At 42.4% G+C, this 16271-nt stretch overlaps 1 protein-coding gene across 1 annotated transcript in view; it reads left to right on the top strand.

Annotated features, from left to right (window-relative positions):
- The window catches only part of ABCC3 (ATP binding cassette subfamily C member 3), a 1985081-nt gene that overhangs the window by 879467 nt on the left and 1089343 nt on the right, over positions 1–16271 (top strand). The window contains exon 4 of the mRNA XM_044062096.1: positions 9210–9347. Coding sequence (XP_043918031.1) covers positions 9210–9347 — 138 coding nt within the window. The remainder of the gene's footprint in view (positions 1–9209; positions 9348–16271) is intronic.

The following is a 16271-nucleotide window of genomic DNA, read 5'->3' as shown; positions in this document are numbered from 1 at the left end:
GGCCCTTTGAGGGGAAGAGCAGTTGAAGCAGAGGGTGGAACAGTCTCAGAGGAAAGCACACCCCTCATCACCTCAAAGGCACCATGATCCTGGGCCAGGAGAGCCTCAGGCTTTGAGGAACCGGGAGATCTCCCCCGTACCATGGAGGATGGCTGTGAGGCTGATGTGGGAGCCAAACTCACCTGCGCTGAAGCCTCCGAGTGGGAGAGTCGGATCCGACAAGGGTCCGGTTCGACACTCCACCCCGGAACTGACGAAGGAGTCTCAGACCCCTCGATGGAAGACAACATTGAAGTGATCTGAGCAGAAATCAGTACCAAAACTCCAGGAATGGATTTTGGGTCCAATAGTTCCACCACTAGGACTTCCAGGCACTCTGGCTCCAAACTGAACTGAGTCGGAGGAGGAACCGAAGGTAAAGAAAGTACTGGGGTTGGCTCCACAATCTTCTGGGCTGGTGAGAATTTTTGCTAGGGCTGGTGTACAAAGAAGTCTTCTAACCACCTGCTCCACATCATCATCGAAAAGGCTTATGGATGGCTGAAAGGAATGGGAGGACTTGTGGCTACCCACCACCGATTGCAATGGAGGAGACTGTGACACCAAATGAATCTGGTCCAAGGACGGTGACCGGCTGCTTTTGCAACTGCTAGATGGTTCCGAAGGTGCAAGTGTAACTGAAGTAGACTTTTCCTTCTCGGAACCGACAGGTTTCGGATCCAAAAAACTCAATTTTTCAGGTCTGTTCAATAGCTCATAAGCTGGAGCCGAAGAAGTTTTTGAAGATTTGTCTGAAGGTTTGGAGGCCTGTGTCCCTTCAATTGCCGAATCAAATGGCCCATTTAACAAACCCCAAAGAATTAGCTTATTTTTTCGTTCCTGCAGGACCCTTGAACTAAACGCGGTTCCGAAATAAGCCATCAAGAATGAAGGTGAGATGGGACACATAACAGCATACATTCAGCTGAGGTGACAGGAGCAACCTTATCCTCCATCATCTAGAAGTTTCTTCATATTTTCACTGCATTGCTGCAGCGCTTTTTCTGACACAGTAAAATGTAGCAGGATTTAATTCTTTGTGTCTCACCGTGAGTCGATCATTAGAAATACTTGGTGCACTGAGCCACTAACAAGATGACTTTTCTTTGAGTTGATGACAGCATGTTTCTTCCATGTACATGAACCTGAGAGCATGTGAGCCTGAACATTTCCTTAATCAACATAAATTCTTTATGATGAAACAGATGGCAGAAGCTGGTGTCTTCATTTTCGATGTTTTCTTTTTCTTCAGTTTCCTTATTTCTGTTTTTTTTTTTTATATATAACATAGACTAAAAGTCTTTTGGCTTTTCCCGGTTAAGGGTCACCACAGTGGAACTCTGGTCCGTTCATGATTGGCAGTGGATTTTTATGGTGCCGAGTTGCCAGCCCGATGCCAACCTTCAACGAAGGCACACCCGTTCATGCTCACATCTACCTGCATGTCTTTACCATCACTCGACTGTGGGGAGGACATGAAGACTCCACACAGAAGGCGCTCCAGCCGAGAATCGAACGGGAGAACCTCTTGCTGTGAGGCGACAACGCTAACCACTGTGGAAAAGTGATGTTGATCTTTTAACAATGTCTATCACTGCTACATGTGTTATCTCTTCTGTCTGCGCACTGATTTTTTTTCCTTTTCTGTACCCCCCCCCCCCCAATTATGTTTATAGTTTTAGACCAAAAATGCTTGCAACTGTTTGTGTCTGCCAAGGTCTAGCCAATGTTAGTGGTTCCTGTAGTGTATTGGCTAGTGTAGCTTTAATATTCCCATAAATTTAGTGCATGTGGGATGAATCATGACTCTGTCTTTAGACAAACCAATATGAACAGTAAGTTGCTTACTCGTCAACATCTGTGTGCCTGTGTGGTTACTTGCACAGTGTAGATGTTTAAAACCTAAGCTCATTTTTCCTCACAATAAAACAGCAAGCTGGTAAAAGTCAGCTGTTTTTCAGTTCCAGAGTCCAATCAATGAAATGCCATTATTATTGCTTTGTTTGAGTCTGAGAGAATTAAGATTCAAAAATCTGCAATAATGCTGCAAAGTCAATAAATCCATTAGATTAATAAACACAGTGGTATTGTGAAGTTGTGAATGTAAAAAAGAAATCATTATGACAGTATGGTAGCAAAGGAAACTTGAGTAATGTAAGATTGATGACTTGGTTTGAACTGGAGGGGGTCATCTCAGCAAACATAATTTTGTTCAAGCTGTGGTTATCAACACTTAAATAGTCATGTCCAGCTGTTAATAGAGAGAATTAGAAACTTGTTCAAGCCAATCAGTTTTCAAAGGTTTGCAAGTGTAGCAGGAATGGACACAATCCTGTTTTGCAAGTGACTGATAATAAGCATAATGGCTGCCATTCATCAAATAATATTGTGCCCACTACCCAAAATGACCATTGCGAGACACAAAATATGTTTGTAAGTTATGATGATTTGGGTGTAGAGACTGTATATGATTTTTTTGATGAGAATAGAAACTCAACAACAGCTGTACCAGTGCAAAAGTCACTGGATTGAAAAGCTGCGCATAAATTGTACATTTATCACATTTAAGCTAGACCCTAGAGATGAATGCAGCATCATTGCTGAGAACTCATTTAAGTTTTTCAACTTACAGAAATCCCTGTATGTGTCTAATGCTTCATTACTGACTTATTCTAAGCTGTGTTGTATATAAAATAGTGTAAAACATATTATTTCAAGTTGTGTCACTTTAGCAACCTGACATATTAGAGAGATCTACATGTGACTAAATGGGCATGGTTTAAGAAATTCATAATATGCAAATGGAAGTGTACTGCACTAGATATCACAGTCAATGAGACAAGGATTCACAGAGTTGAAGACAGTGATAGAGTCAGATGGCTTTTAAGTTTACAGAGGTAATGTTTCACAGCTATATTAAAAAAAGAAACAGTAGTAATACCATAGAGCACAGACACACACAACATGGAACCAGTAACCTTTGAGTGGTAAAATCTATTGTATTTTAACAGTGAGCAGGTATTGTGATACAACAGTCAGATTTCATGTTGCTAATTTGTTGGATGAAGAAGAATTAAATCATAGGTTTATAGGTCCATAAGTTCATAGTTCCATACATTCATATGTTAAAAAGTAGATGTTCATCGTGTTACACTGCTGCAGTCATTACACTTGGGTTATCCTGCCATCAGGCGGTTCCCCCGTCAGCCTGAGTTACAAAGTCTTAGTCCGGCGTCGGTTGCTGTCGCTTCTTCCCAGACGTCAGTGCGACAGGGATATATAAGATGCAGCCAACGCCATTTTCTTCAGTCTTTCTAACCGCGTGGTGCCTGAAGCAAAAGCAGTTCGCAAGTGCCGGTCGGCCGACTCCTGAGATTTTCATTCCGAATCCAGAACCGAAGTCTACTACAAAGCTAAGTACCCCGTTGGGGAAACTTTTTCTTGCCTCAGACCGATGTCAGTAAAAGTTAATAACTGTAATTCTTGTGGGAAGCAAATACCTCATAAGGATTTCCATTCCTATTGTATCCCTTGCCTAGGACCAGACCACGACGTCACTGGTTGTCGGTTTTGTGCTAGGTTTAACAAGCGCACTATTAAACGTCGGTTTGATTTTGCCTGACATTATTTTGGCAGAAATTTCAATTACACCATGCCGTTGGAACTACTGACTACCGGAATACATAAAAAACGCAAAGACAAGGACAGGCATCTGAGACCCAAAACTGACGATGAAGCCTCTTCTAGGCCAGTTGCCGGTTCTCCGGTTTTCAGTGAGGCACCTTCGCAGCCCCTGACGACCGCTTCTTTAGAACCACAGGCCGCCTCTGACTCCCACGTGAAGATGGCTGGGCCTTCAGATGCACAAGATTTTCAGCCTACCGAGACTAACCCTTCAGAAGGATCCGGAGTAGCTGAACAACCCGTAGCTTCAGAGGTTGTTTTCAGACCTACTCAGTTAACCATTAAATCTTCTGCTAAGTCTAAACCTCCTTTAAAAACAAAGAAACAAATTCAACATTCACCAGGACAGGCCTCCATGCCTAAGAAACAAATGCTCAAAATGGCCAAAGACCTAATCACTCTGATCAGTGGGTCCCATCCCCCTCCTGATAAAAGGCCTAGACAGGATGCAGACTATGACTCATCCGACCAGGTATCCATCTCTTCAGATTCATCCTCAGACCTAGGATACTCTTTACCCCCTTATGAGGATTCTGATGCTGAGGAATCAATTCCATCAGCCTCTCCGCCTGAGGACTACTCCTTTGGGGAAACCTTACATACCATGAGGGAGCATTTCCATTGGGAGGGCCAGGATTATTCAGAATCCAAGAAAAGGCTCAGAGACTTCCTTTTATTACCTCAACACAGACCCCTTGCTATTCTGCCAGTGTTAGATATTGTGGATGATGTGTATACTGAATCCAGCTTAAATCCTGATTCTTTACCTCCAGCCCCAGTTAAGCCAGACAGATACTACAGAGTCCCTGACTCTCACAAATTTCTTTATAAAAGCTCTGTTGCTGACCCTGAAACTATTTCTCAGAGCCCCAAAGGGGTTAAGGCCTCATCAGCAAAGAATCCAGTCCCCTCTGACAGATATTCCAGAGCATTAGACAGATGGGGGAATAAAGTATATACATCTGCAACTTTAGCAATGAGGCCTTAAACTGCTAGTTTCACATGCTAAAATATCAACAAAATTTGATCTCTCAGTTGAAACAAAAAATGCTTCCAAACACAGATCCTCCTAATTTTAAGGAAATGCAGGATTTATTGCATGCAGCTGAACAAGTGGGAAAGCATACTTTGCAATGTGGTTTTGATTCTTTAGATGCCTCCTGTAGAGCAGCAGTTACAGGTTCTGTCATTAGAAGACATGCTTGGTTAAAAAAACATACATTACCAGATCATGTTAAAGCAAAATTATTGGATGCACCTTTGCAGCTGTCATTTGGAGTTAAGGCAGAAGGGGTATTAAAGAAAATGGAGGATAAGGCAAAATCTATGCAAACAGTGAAGGATTTCTTACAGGTTCAGCCGCCTCGATTTAGCAGAAATTGGCCAACGAAGAATTGGTCCTTTCCAATTACAGACAGACCTCAAAGGGGCAGATACAGGCATCCAAGAGGTAGAGGTCAACCACAAGGTCCTTACAGGCCTCGACAATGGGGTGCATCAACCCAGAAAGAAGGGGAAGACAGGCCCCAACCATATAAAAAAACAGCCCCAATGACTTCCCACTACAGCTGCTAAACAGTTCTCTCTTGGCAGCCCCCTTGGGAGGAAAACTGGCACTTTTCTGTCACAATTGGCATATGATCGCTAAAGACAAATGGGTTCTCAACATTGTATCTCAAGGTTACAGGTTCCACTTTCACACTCTGCCAAGGTTAAAAGGAATGCCAAATCTGCCACCAAATTAATGCGCAGAGGCTCAAAAACAAATTACAGCACTCATGGACATGACGGCTATTCAAAAGGTACCACCTCAGGAGCAAGGACAAGGATTTTACTCAAGACTCTTTCTGGTTCCCAGAAAGGACAAAGCCTGGAGGCCCATTCTAGATCTTTCTTCTCTAAACACTTACCTGGATGTTCCAAAATTCAAAATGTTGACACTACAGCAGCTTCTTCCCATGCTGGGCAAGAAAGCTTGGCTCGTAACTTTGGACCTCAAGGAGGCATACCTGCATGTCCCTATCAGACAAAACTGCAGAAGATTCCTCAGATTCATAGCTGGCTCAATGCACTACCAATTCTCTGCACTGCCCTTTGGCTTATCTACTGCGCCCAGGGTCTTCACAAAGTGCCTGGCACCAGTAATTGCATTTTGCAGATAGAAAGGAATTCAAATGTATCCATACCTGGACAACTGCCGGATTCAAGCAGAGAGCAAGGACATTCTTCTAAAGCATTTGGCATTTGTAAAAAAAGTTATTAAGTTGCCTAGGGTACACAGTAAATGAAAATAAATCAAAACTAGTGCCCTCACAAGAGATAATATTCCTGGGTGCCAGCTTGAATACAACGGCCCAGATGGCTTATCTCACGCCAGACAAGCAAGGACAATTGACTCAATATTTTCAATTGATGGCAACAAGGACCCAACTCCCTGCAAGAAAAATTCTGCAGGCCTTGGGTTACATGGCATCTTGCATACTACTAATTCCATATGCCAGACTGCATATGAGGAAACTACAATGGTACCTAAAGAGTGTCTGGTCTCAACACTGTCAAAGTTTGGAAACAGTAATACCACTAATTCCTTGCCTTCAACAGGAGTTTCGATGGTGGGCTCAAGCTTGTCACCTCAACAAGGGACAGCCTTTCACTCAACCCACAGCCAGACAAACACTGACAACAGATGCGTCGGATTACGCCTGGGGAGCACACATGGCAGGAAAATGTATTCAGGGCAAGTGGCCCGCAGAACAAAGGCATCTTCACATCAATCAAAAAGATATGCTAGCTGTACAAAATGCCCTTATAGCTTTCAAGGACCTTCTGCATCCAGGACAACTACTACTAAAGACAGACAACACCACAGTTATGTGGTACATAAACAAGCAAGGGGGCACTCACTCTTATCCCCTCTGCAGACAAGCCATGACCTTGTGGAACACAGCTCTAACCTATCAAGTTCATCTGCAAGCACAATTTCTGCCAGGAGAGAAAAACACACTGGCAGACAACTTAAGCAGAAGCATCATGGATCCCCATGAATGGGAATTGAATCCACAAATATTCAGAATGATAACACAAAAATGGTGGAGCCCGGACATAGATCTGTTTGTCTGTTTGCATCCCCAATGAACTGTCAGCTACAGAAATTCTGCACAAGGACTTACCACCCACAAGCATGGAAAGTGGATGCCCTCTCATTCAGCTGGAAAAACCTACAAGTATATGCTTTCCCACCACTACCTCTCCTTCCAAAGGTACTCATAAAAGCCAGGCAAGAAGAGCCAAAGATGATCCTGATTGCCCCAGACTGGCCACCCCAGCACTGGTACTCAATCTTAAAGAATTTAACACAAGGACCACCCTGGATTTCGCCTCAAATCCCACATCTTCTGACTCAGCACAACAATCAGATACTTCACAGCCAGCTAAAGACTTTAAATCTGGCTGCATGGAAGATTCCTTAGTCAAGCAAGCAATGCCTCTCTCCAAAGATGTTATGGATGTCATTCTGGAGGCCAGAAGGCCTAGCACCAGGAAAGCATATTCGGATAAATGGAAGAGATTCTCTCCCTGGAACCAGGCTTACAGTCTTGACCCTTTTGTCCCAAATATTCCTCAGATACTACAATATTAAACTGAGATGCTGGACAAAGGCCTCTCCTTTTCATCCATCAAGATCCACGCCTCTGCCATCTCTGCTCATTACAACACGGATCCACCAATTTTCTCTAATCCCTTGCTAAAACAGTACCTCAGAGGGGCTAAAAACATAAGACCGCCCCGTAGAGCACCTACTCCAACTTGGGACCTCAACTTCGTGTTGGAAAAATTCACTTTACCTCCTTTTGAGCCAGCTAACCCAGCAGATTTAAAATATGTCTCTTGGAAAACTTCTCTGCTCCTGGCAATAACATCAGCACGAAGAGTTTCAGAATTACAGGTGCTAATGGCAGTGGAACCTTTCATCATTTTCCACCAAGACAGGGTGTCTTTAAGAACAAACCCTACTTTTATGCCAAAGGTGGTATCAAGTGTGGCTCTAAACCAAACTATTCACTTGCCAACTTTTTATCCAAATCCACAGAATAAAGGGGAGAGACTTCTGCATTCGTTGGACATACACAGGCAGTTACGCTTCTACTTGGACAAAACCAAAGCTTTCAGAAAAACTGAGCAATTATTGGTAGCATATGCTGCAGGAGCACAGGGAAAAGCCATTTCAAAACAAACTATTTCAAAATGGATAGGACATTGCATATGTTTCTGCTATATACACCATGGGAAACCTGTACCTAGCAGCATTAGGTCTCATTCCACCAGGGCAACAGCCACCTCAACTGCCTACCTCAGAGGAGTACCTACCAAGGACATTTTGGAAGCAGCAACTTGGAGTTCTGTACATACCTTCACCAAGCATTACCATCTGCCTCTATACTCTAAGTCCAGAGCTGGCTTTGCCACTGCAGTGCTGCAGGGCCCTTATAACCACCCCTAATGCCTTATAGAACCAGCCACCCTACCTCAGCTTTGGGATTCTACCCAAGTGTAATGACTGCAGCAGTGTAACACGATGAACATAGTACAGTTTTGTACCTACCATAAACGTAGATGGTTCAAGTGTAAACACTGCTGCAGTCCAGGTTACCTTCCCTCCTTCCCCTCTTACTGGCTGGTACGTACCTATGTCCTCTGCCCTTTACTACCTATGGGGAGTATTTGCTGGTAACTGAAAGTTGTTTATTGCTTTTCTTATGTATGTTTTATTAGCAATTTGAATTGCCTACCTTTTTGGAGGCACCTGACATCTGGGGCAAGAAAAACTGAAGAAAATGGCGTTGGCTGCATCTTATATACCCCTGTCGCACTGACGTCAGGGAAGAAGTGACAGCAACCGATGCCGGACCAAGACTTTGGAACTCAGGCTGACTGGGGAACCACCTGATGGCAGGATAACCCAAGTGTAATGACTGCAGCAGTGTATACACTTGAACATCTACATTTATGGTAGGTACAAAACTGTACTTTACTAAGCTTGCAGTTCAGGAGACCATTGAGGAGCCTAGCCCTATTTCCCAACTGGCCCAAAGCACTGTCTAGTCAAGGTCATACAGTAGGCTAAAGAAATCAAATTGTGGACCACAGGAAGCAGTTCATTAAAAGCCTTAATCGTCTGTCCTAACTCCCAGCCAGAATCTTAGTAAAGTACTATTGATTGATTGTATTGATTTTTATGTCACCTTCAGTGACGGCACTATGGATAAAATTACCTAATAAATATGCACTACCATTTGTGTTTTTAATGCATGAGATATTATTGTGGCATAGGTAATCCTAAATTGTTCATTAACTTCTTTCTACTGTTTTACCATGTACTGCTGTTGTGGTTCCTGCTTTTACATTTTCTCTGGATTTCACTTTGTATTTATAAAGAAACATGACTAATCATCTGTAAGATAACTTGCATTCTCTATTTTGTTTAGTTAGTAGCCACCCTGCTGATCCAGTTTGAGAGGCTGCGGGGAGTTCAATCCTCAGGTGTACTGTTCATGTTCTGGCTTCTGTCCATAATTTGTGGAATAATACCCTTCAGATCCAAGATCATTACTGCAATGGCACAGGTAAGATGACACCTAAAATTAGTAGACTTTCCTTTCTAAAATTCTAGGTGGCATGCTTTCAGGACAAAAGTATTGTTAGTGCATCTGTTTGTTAGATAATACACAAAAACAGAAGCATGACTTCATAAAGTGATAAGCACTACAAAAGTTGCAGAGCTAAAGAGTCTTAATGACATATTCATTAACATTTGCATGAAATGTAAAAAGGTGCTACTGAAGGTATTTGTAGAGTGTGCATCTGTGGAAAATAAATTAAGAAAAATGGCAGTTTTTAAATACGTACAGTTAATTTGTCTCAGATGGGAGGAGAGACGCCTGTAGTGTCTGTTTCTCTGCATAAGTAAAAAGCTGTTGGGTTTTAAAAAATACTCTAGATTCCACTAGACACATGTGCCTGTTTTGACATCTGACCTGGGAGCTCTTGCTTGGTTAAGTATCTTGCATGGGATTATATAGCAGGCATGTAGAGGTTTTAGAAATGAAACACAGGTTAACACAATGTAGCTTATTTGGAACTTGCTTTCTTAACTCCATAAGCCATACAGATGAACAGAAATCTCCAGAACTAGACTGCAAAGGATATAATACCCTTTATTGGACTATCATAAAAAATGATACTTACTGGAGGTTTTGGACTAGCAGGAGTCCTTCCACAGGAGGCATACAGGGAATATCTAGTGCCACTGAATATGTAGCATTATAGTGTTCAAGAAAAAATACAATCTTAGCTTTAGGAGCTCACTCCAGGTGATAACAGGTCTACATAGATTACAGCATCAAGCAGGTGAAGAACCGAAACCTCCCATAATTGTACATTTTATTTATTTATTTTTATCCTTTGTTAAATGGGTTAGTCCCACTAGGCTAGTGGCCTGTTTTCAGGGACCTTAGATGGTAATTTGTGCTATTAGGGGAGCTTTGGACAGGGCATTGAGGAACATCCACAACTTTTCAATAGCTGCCATGGGATCTTTTACATCCAACTAAACTGCCACCAACTCAAGCTGATGGAATTTTGGTTTAGTATCTTGTCAGAAGGATGGAATGGTCATAAATCCTATGTTTATCCAACAAAATATATTACATCACTGCTTGATGAATAAAATGTTTTACATCATCTCTTTGTCCCAGTGTCTTTGTGTTTTCGGTTAGTAGAACAGCATGGCATTTCTTTCTTTTTTCTAACAAACTGACAGCAAGGGAGGGAAAGGTATTTATTGTAGTTGCTCACATTTCAGTGCTTTGATTAACAGCAGATACAGTGCCAGTTGCCCGAGTCAGTCAGACCATTTACTCCTCATTTGATACAAAAACTTCAGTCAGAATTAGTCGACAGCCTGTCTTTTCTCCACTTTCACTATTTCTTATTCTTTTTTTATCTTCTTGCATTGTATTTTCTGCTGTATTCATTAGACACATACAGAATATTCAGGCATACTTTGCGCATAATAGCTACAATATCCTCAATAACAATAGGTCAGGTACCAGACTAGGTGGAAGAGTCATGCTCTTCAACATAAATGATTCATCAGACATAGTTAATTTCTCCAACTGAAAAAATAGTAATGACAAAGCTTCTAACTGGATAACAGCTACACTTATCAAAGGTAAATTTACTAATCTTATCATATGTGCAATGTATATCCCTCTACCTTCCTCACTACTCTCTTTCGGCTTTTCCCGGTTAGGGGTCACCACAGTGGAACTCCGGTCCGCTAATGATTGGCAGTAGATTTTTACGTGCTGGCTTGCCGGGCCTAACGCACAACCTTCAACAAAGGAACGCCCATTCACGCATGTCGACACAGAAGACGCTCTTACTGAGAATCGAATGTGCAACGTCTAACTGTGAGGCGACAGTGCTACCGCAGCACCACCACCGCTGTCCTTCTACCTTCCTCACTGAATATCCAAAAAGATACCCTTCAAGATGGTTTCCTAGAAAGCTTCTCCAAAGCTCCATTCTATTCTTTGACCTTGATGTTAATGCAGAAGGCCCACAATCAATCCAAATCAACAAATATCTAGCACTACACAACCTTTTACAACTAGTAAATAATCCTAGTAGACTAAACTATCTATCTGGTAGCCATACTACTTTAAATGTCATTATTATAAACATTGAACATAGATGGTCTAACATCACTTCTCTTCCCAACTAATGTGACCACTGCCCAATTCTCACCTTTTGAACTTTAAACACTTTAATGCCCCCGCGTGAAATAGGTATTTATATTATGTGATCGAATGATTAGGCGATTGAACACCTAAACATCGACCACGTAATATCAAAAGCAAAAAACAGCAAACAGCCAATTTAACACAGGGAAAGATTTCCTTTGGCCATTCGCTGGATTTTGCCATTTTCTCCACTGTGGAGCGATCTCAGAGTTGGTATATTTAGTTAGGGGGATGTGGAGGGCACATGTTTTTGTGCCCGATGGTAACGTTTCCTGGCGTCATTTGCTATTTTGCAGTTCAATATTATGTGGTCGATGTTTAGGTATTCATAGGTTCATAGGTAGGTACTAGGCTATCTGCCCAAGGGCCTACGTAAATCTAGCCAACAAGGTTCCCTGCCTTACGCCACCCAATAAAGTTATTTTCCTGTCCACTGTTGAGCAGAGACACAAAAGTGATGCCCGGGGTGTATTTCCTATTTCCCATCCACTCATCAAGATTTTTCTTGAAGAGTGCTAATGAAGAACTTTGCTTGACATAGATGGGTAGCCTGTTCCAGAGTATGGGAAGTCTCTGGGACAGGAATCTATCCCTCCAGCATGTCCTGTTTATTGTGGTGACAAGGTTTAGGTCCCTAGGGATTGGGATTTCTTTAGGTGTAGCATGTCCAACAGCTCTGGGTTTGACATAGCTTTATATGTTAGGCAGAGATCACCTCGGAGTAGGCGATATGCTACGGAGTAAAGCTGGAGTTTTTTGAGATGGTCAGTGTAGAGCAATTGTTTGAGGCCAGTAATCCTCTTTGTGAGGTACTTCTGTGGCCTTTCCAGCTGCTGCAGATGTCTTGTGAGGTACATTCCAAAAGGGGCGTTGTACTCTATAATGGGTCTAATGAGTGTCGAGTAGAGGGAAACAATTACCTCTTTTTTCCTGGATGAGAACCCTTTTATGATGAGGTGTGCCACGTAGAAGGACTTTCTGACTACTATGGTGATGTGACTATCAAAGGAGAGACTACTGTCCACCTGGGTCCCAAGGTCTCTTATCACACATTCAGTGTTAAGTAGATTGCTGCCTATGTGGTAGCTCATGGGTACAGAGTTTTTACCAAAGGGGATAACACTGCACTTTTTGGCATTGAGCTTGAGGCCATGGCTCTGACACCTGGCATCTGTCTCAGCGAGGCCCTTCTGTAAGATGTCCACATTATTTGGCGACTTGACTATGGCTCCTAGTTTGCAGTCATCTGCGAACTTCATTAGCCAGAGGCCTTCTGTGTTAGCCTGTACTTCAGAGAAGTAGATACCAAACAGGAGAGGTCCCAGGATGGAACCCTGTGGTACTCCACTTGTCACTGCTTTGAGGTCAGATTTGGAGTCTGCAACTTTTACAGTGTGGGTTCTGTCAGTGAGCCAGTTGGCAACCCATCTTGTGACATAGGAATTTATACCTAGTTTAGTGAGTTTAGCTATAATTCCAGAAAACGGGATGGTGTTGAAAGCCTTGGCGAGGTCAAGATAGGCTGTGTGAACCACCTTACCCTCATCTACGACTTAGGTGACTGTCTCAAAGAAGTCGATCAGGTTCAGGAGGCATGATCTGCCTTTCACAAACCCGAACTGGGTGGGATTCAGAGTTTGGAGGTTACCAATGTCTTTGTTTATGAGTTCCATGATGATACGTTCCATAGCCTTGCAGACCAAGCTCATCAGGCTAATAGTTCGATAGTTCCCGGGATCAGTGGTGGCTCCCCCTTTGTGGAGTGGGATAACTGTTGGTGTGCATCATTCAGTGGGCACAAAGCCTGATCTGAGGCTATTATTGAACATGGTGCTTAAGTGGGGAGCCAGTTCATTCTGAAGTTAGTGTAAAACGCAGCCTGGGATGTTGTCCAGTCCCATGGATGCTGTGTTTTTGGAGAGTGCAGCTTTTACCTGCGTAGTTCTGATTACAGGGACTCTGGATTCTTCTTGTATAGATATGGGCCCTTTAGGGGGTGAGAGGGGGTAAAGTTAGCACTGAACCTATCTGCCAGGATGTTGGCAATATCAGTTGGTTCTGCAATTTTCGTGCCGTTGTGCTGTAACTCAGAGCAGATCTGGGTGTTGCCATTGAGATTCTTGACATAGCTATAGAATGCTTTGTGGTTGCCCTTAGAATCAGTGGCAATTTTGTTTTCATAGCTAGCTTTGGAGGATCTTATAAGGGATCTCAGCGTCTTACTGAGGCTGACCAGGGAGCTCCTCCACTCATGGGATTTTACTCTCTTTTGCAACAGTTTCTTCCTTGTACAGTTTGTTTATGGCAGGGGACCACCAGATTGGCTTCCTTTTTTTTGTAGGATAGCGTCTTGGTTCTGTTTGGGGAAGCACGATCCATGCACTCGTGTAAGTGCTTATAGAGTGCATTTGTGTAGGATTTAGCAGTTGTAACTGTATTGTCCATCTGCATGGGTATCATGAAGTTCACCACTTCTGTCTTAAGAAACATGAAGTTGACTTTGGAGAATTTTTTTACCGTTGTTTCCTTAATGGGGGGTGGGGGTGGGATGTGGATATCAAGGGTGATTAGGTTATGGTCAGATCGGACCAAGGAGGAGTTGACTTCAGGTGTGGTACACCGGTCACTCATGTTGGTAATGACTAGGTCCGGGATATTGTTGCCCCTGGTGGGGGTGTGGATAAGCTGATCCAGGGCATTGGAGTTTATGAATTCCAGAAAGTGTTGAGCTAAGGAGTTGGTACACAAGTAGTTTTCCCAGTTAATGGTGAGTAGTTGAAGTCCCCCATCATTAGGGTGTTTGGTTGAACCCTAATATTTTCCAGCACATCAAGAAAAGAGGAGTGGTGCATCATGGGGCATGGTGAGGGATCTGTAGCAAGCTACAATTTGGATTGCAGTTTTGTCCAGAGTTAGTTGCACTTGTATAACCTTGGATGGATTATGCTGAGCAACTAGCCTGGAGGTGTGGATATCCTTAATATATATGGACACACCTCCGCCATTGATGTTTCGGTCCAGGTTACATGGCCGAAAAGTGTGGTATGAGTTATAGCCTGGTAGTGCAGGCGTGTTCTCTGGAGCCTTGAACCAGGTCTCAGTCACTGCACAGATATCGATGTTCTCCATTTTAAGGAGCGCCTCGAGTGAGTGCATTTTGAGATTTAGACTTCTAGCATTGAGTAGCATTACCCTCAGTTTTTGCTTGCCTGTTCGATCACATAATCATTCAATCACGTAATATAGACCCATGAAATAGTAACTGGGTGGCCATTACTAAGCCATAGGCTTCCTGTCCTAGACCAGTTAATGAACAGCATTGATTGATCCCTCTCATATCTCATAAGCCACCTAGCCAGTACCCTAGATTACTTTACCATTATCCAAACAAAGGATACTAAATGTTCAGAAATGCCAATGCATCGCTAATGATATTAAAACCTTGAGGAAACAGAGGGATAAGGCATGGACAGACTGGAAGTAAACCCCCACTAATACTATTGTCCACAAACCATATCTAATACTAAGAAAGCAAATTATAATTACAACAAGCTCTGCCAAAGCCATCTGCTTAAGAAATAAGCAAATTACTGCTATCAGTAATTGAAAACAATTTTGGAACGAAGTAAAGGCACTAACAAGTCAATTCACAAAACCTAAATACTCACACTCTGTATTAAAATTAGAAGAGCAATTCTCTCCTTCCTGTAGAGTACAAAAAAGTTATCATTAGTAGTCTATAGAAAATGACTAATTCTTTTCCGATTTCTTCTACTTCTCATCCAGCCCCTCACAACTTCTCTCAACTGGCTCAATACCCATTACCTGAATATGCAGATATTTTCCATTTAGGAAGCCAGCAATCACTTAAAACAATCTTAAACAATCCTCTCCCAAATTCACCATGCTACATCCCACCTTCCTTAACTGATCAGCAGATAAAATAGCCTCCATTAATAATGTATCTCTTACTTCAGTAATAGTGCCACCAGCCTTAAACACTCCATCATCATGCCCCTGCCTAAGGTCCCAGACCCAAATCACTTAAAGACTTTAAACCCATCTCCAGTGTCTGTCCTCTTACAAAAAATATTCAAAAAAGTACTTATGAATTGCTGTCAGATAAACAACATGGTTTTAGAAATGCCTTCAGTACTACTACAGCCCTACTTATTAAAACAGACTCCACCTGTAGTAGCATCAGTGATGGTTTTGGGACTGATGGTGTTTTTGTAGATATGACCAGGGCATTTCTAATGATTAACCACATCTTCCTTATGAACATGCACATATTTTATTTTGTCCACAACATTGCAGGTCCACTCTAATTACCTCTTATCATCACATGGTACCCTATTTTCCAGAGTAGCCAAAGGATTAGTATTGCACCCCATGGTTTTTCTCTATACATTTTTCATTAATGATCTCACAGATAATTTCCCTTTACTGGATGACATAATCTACGCAGATGATGTCTTACTATTACAAGCCAATAAATGCTGCTCTGCCCTAAGAAATAAACTGCAATTGTTTTTTTCCAAACTATGCAATCGGACAGAATGTAATCACGTTCTAATTAACTACAAGAACACAAACCTTATGCGTTTCTCATCACCTCAAAAGCTCCGACAGCTAACCCACATTAACATTACAGATAAAAAGCAATGACAACAGTATTCCCCTCATTTCTGAATGCAGATACCTAGGACAAACTCTTGATCCTTCCCTAACATTCTCAGCTTG

This window comes from Protopterus annectens, chromosome 2.part1 (genome assembly GCF_019279795.1).
Source record: "Protopterus annectens isolate FY-2018-M chromosome 2.part1, PAN1.0, whole genome shotgun sequence".
NCBI lineage: Eukaryota > Metazoa > Chordata > Ceratodontiformes > Protopteridae > Protopterus > Protopterus annectens.
Note: the sequence above shows the minus strand (reverse complement) of the source record. Positions and strands in the feature narration are given on the sequence as shown.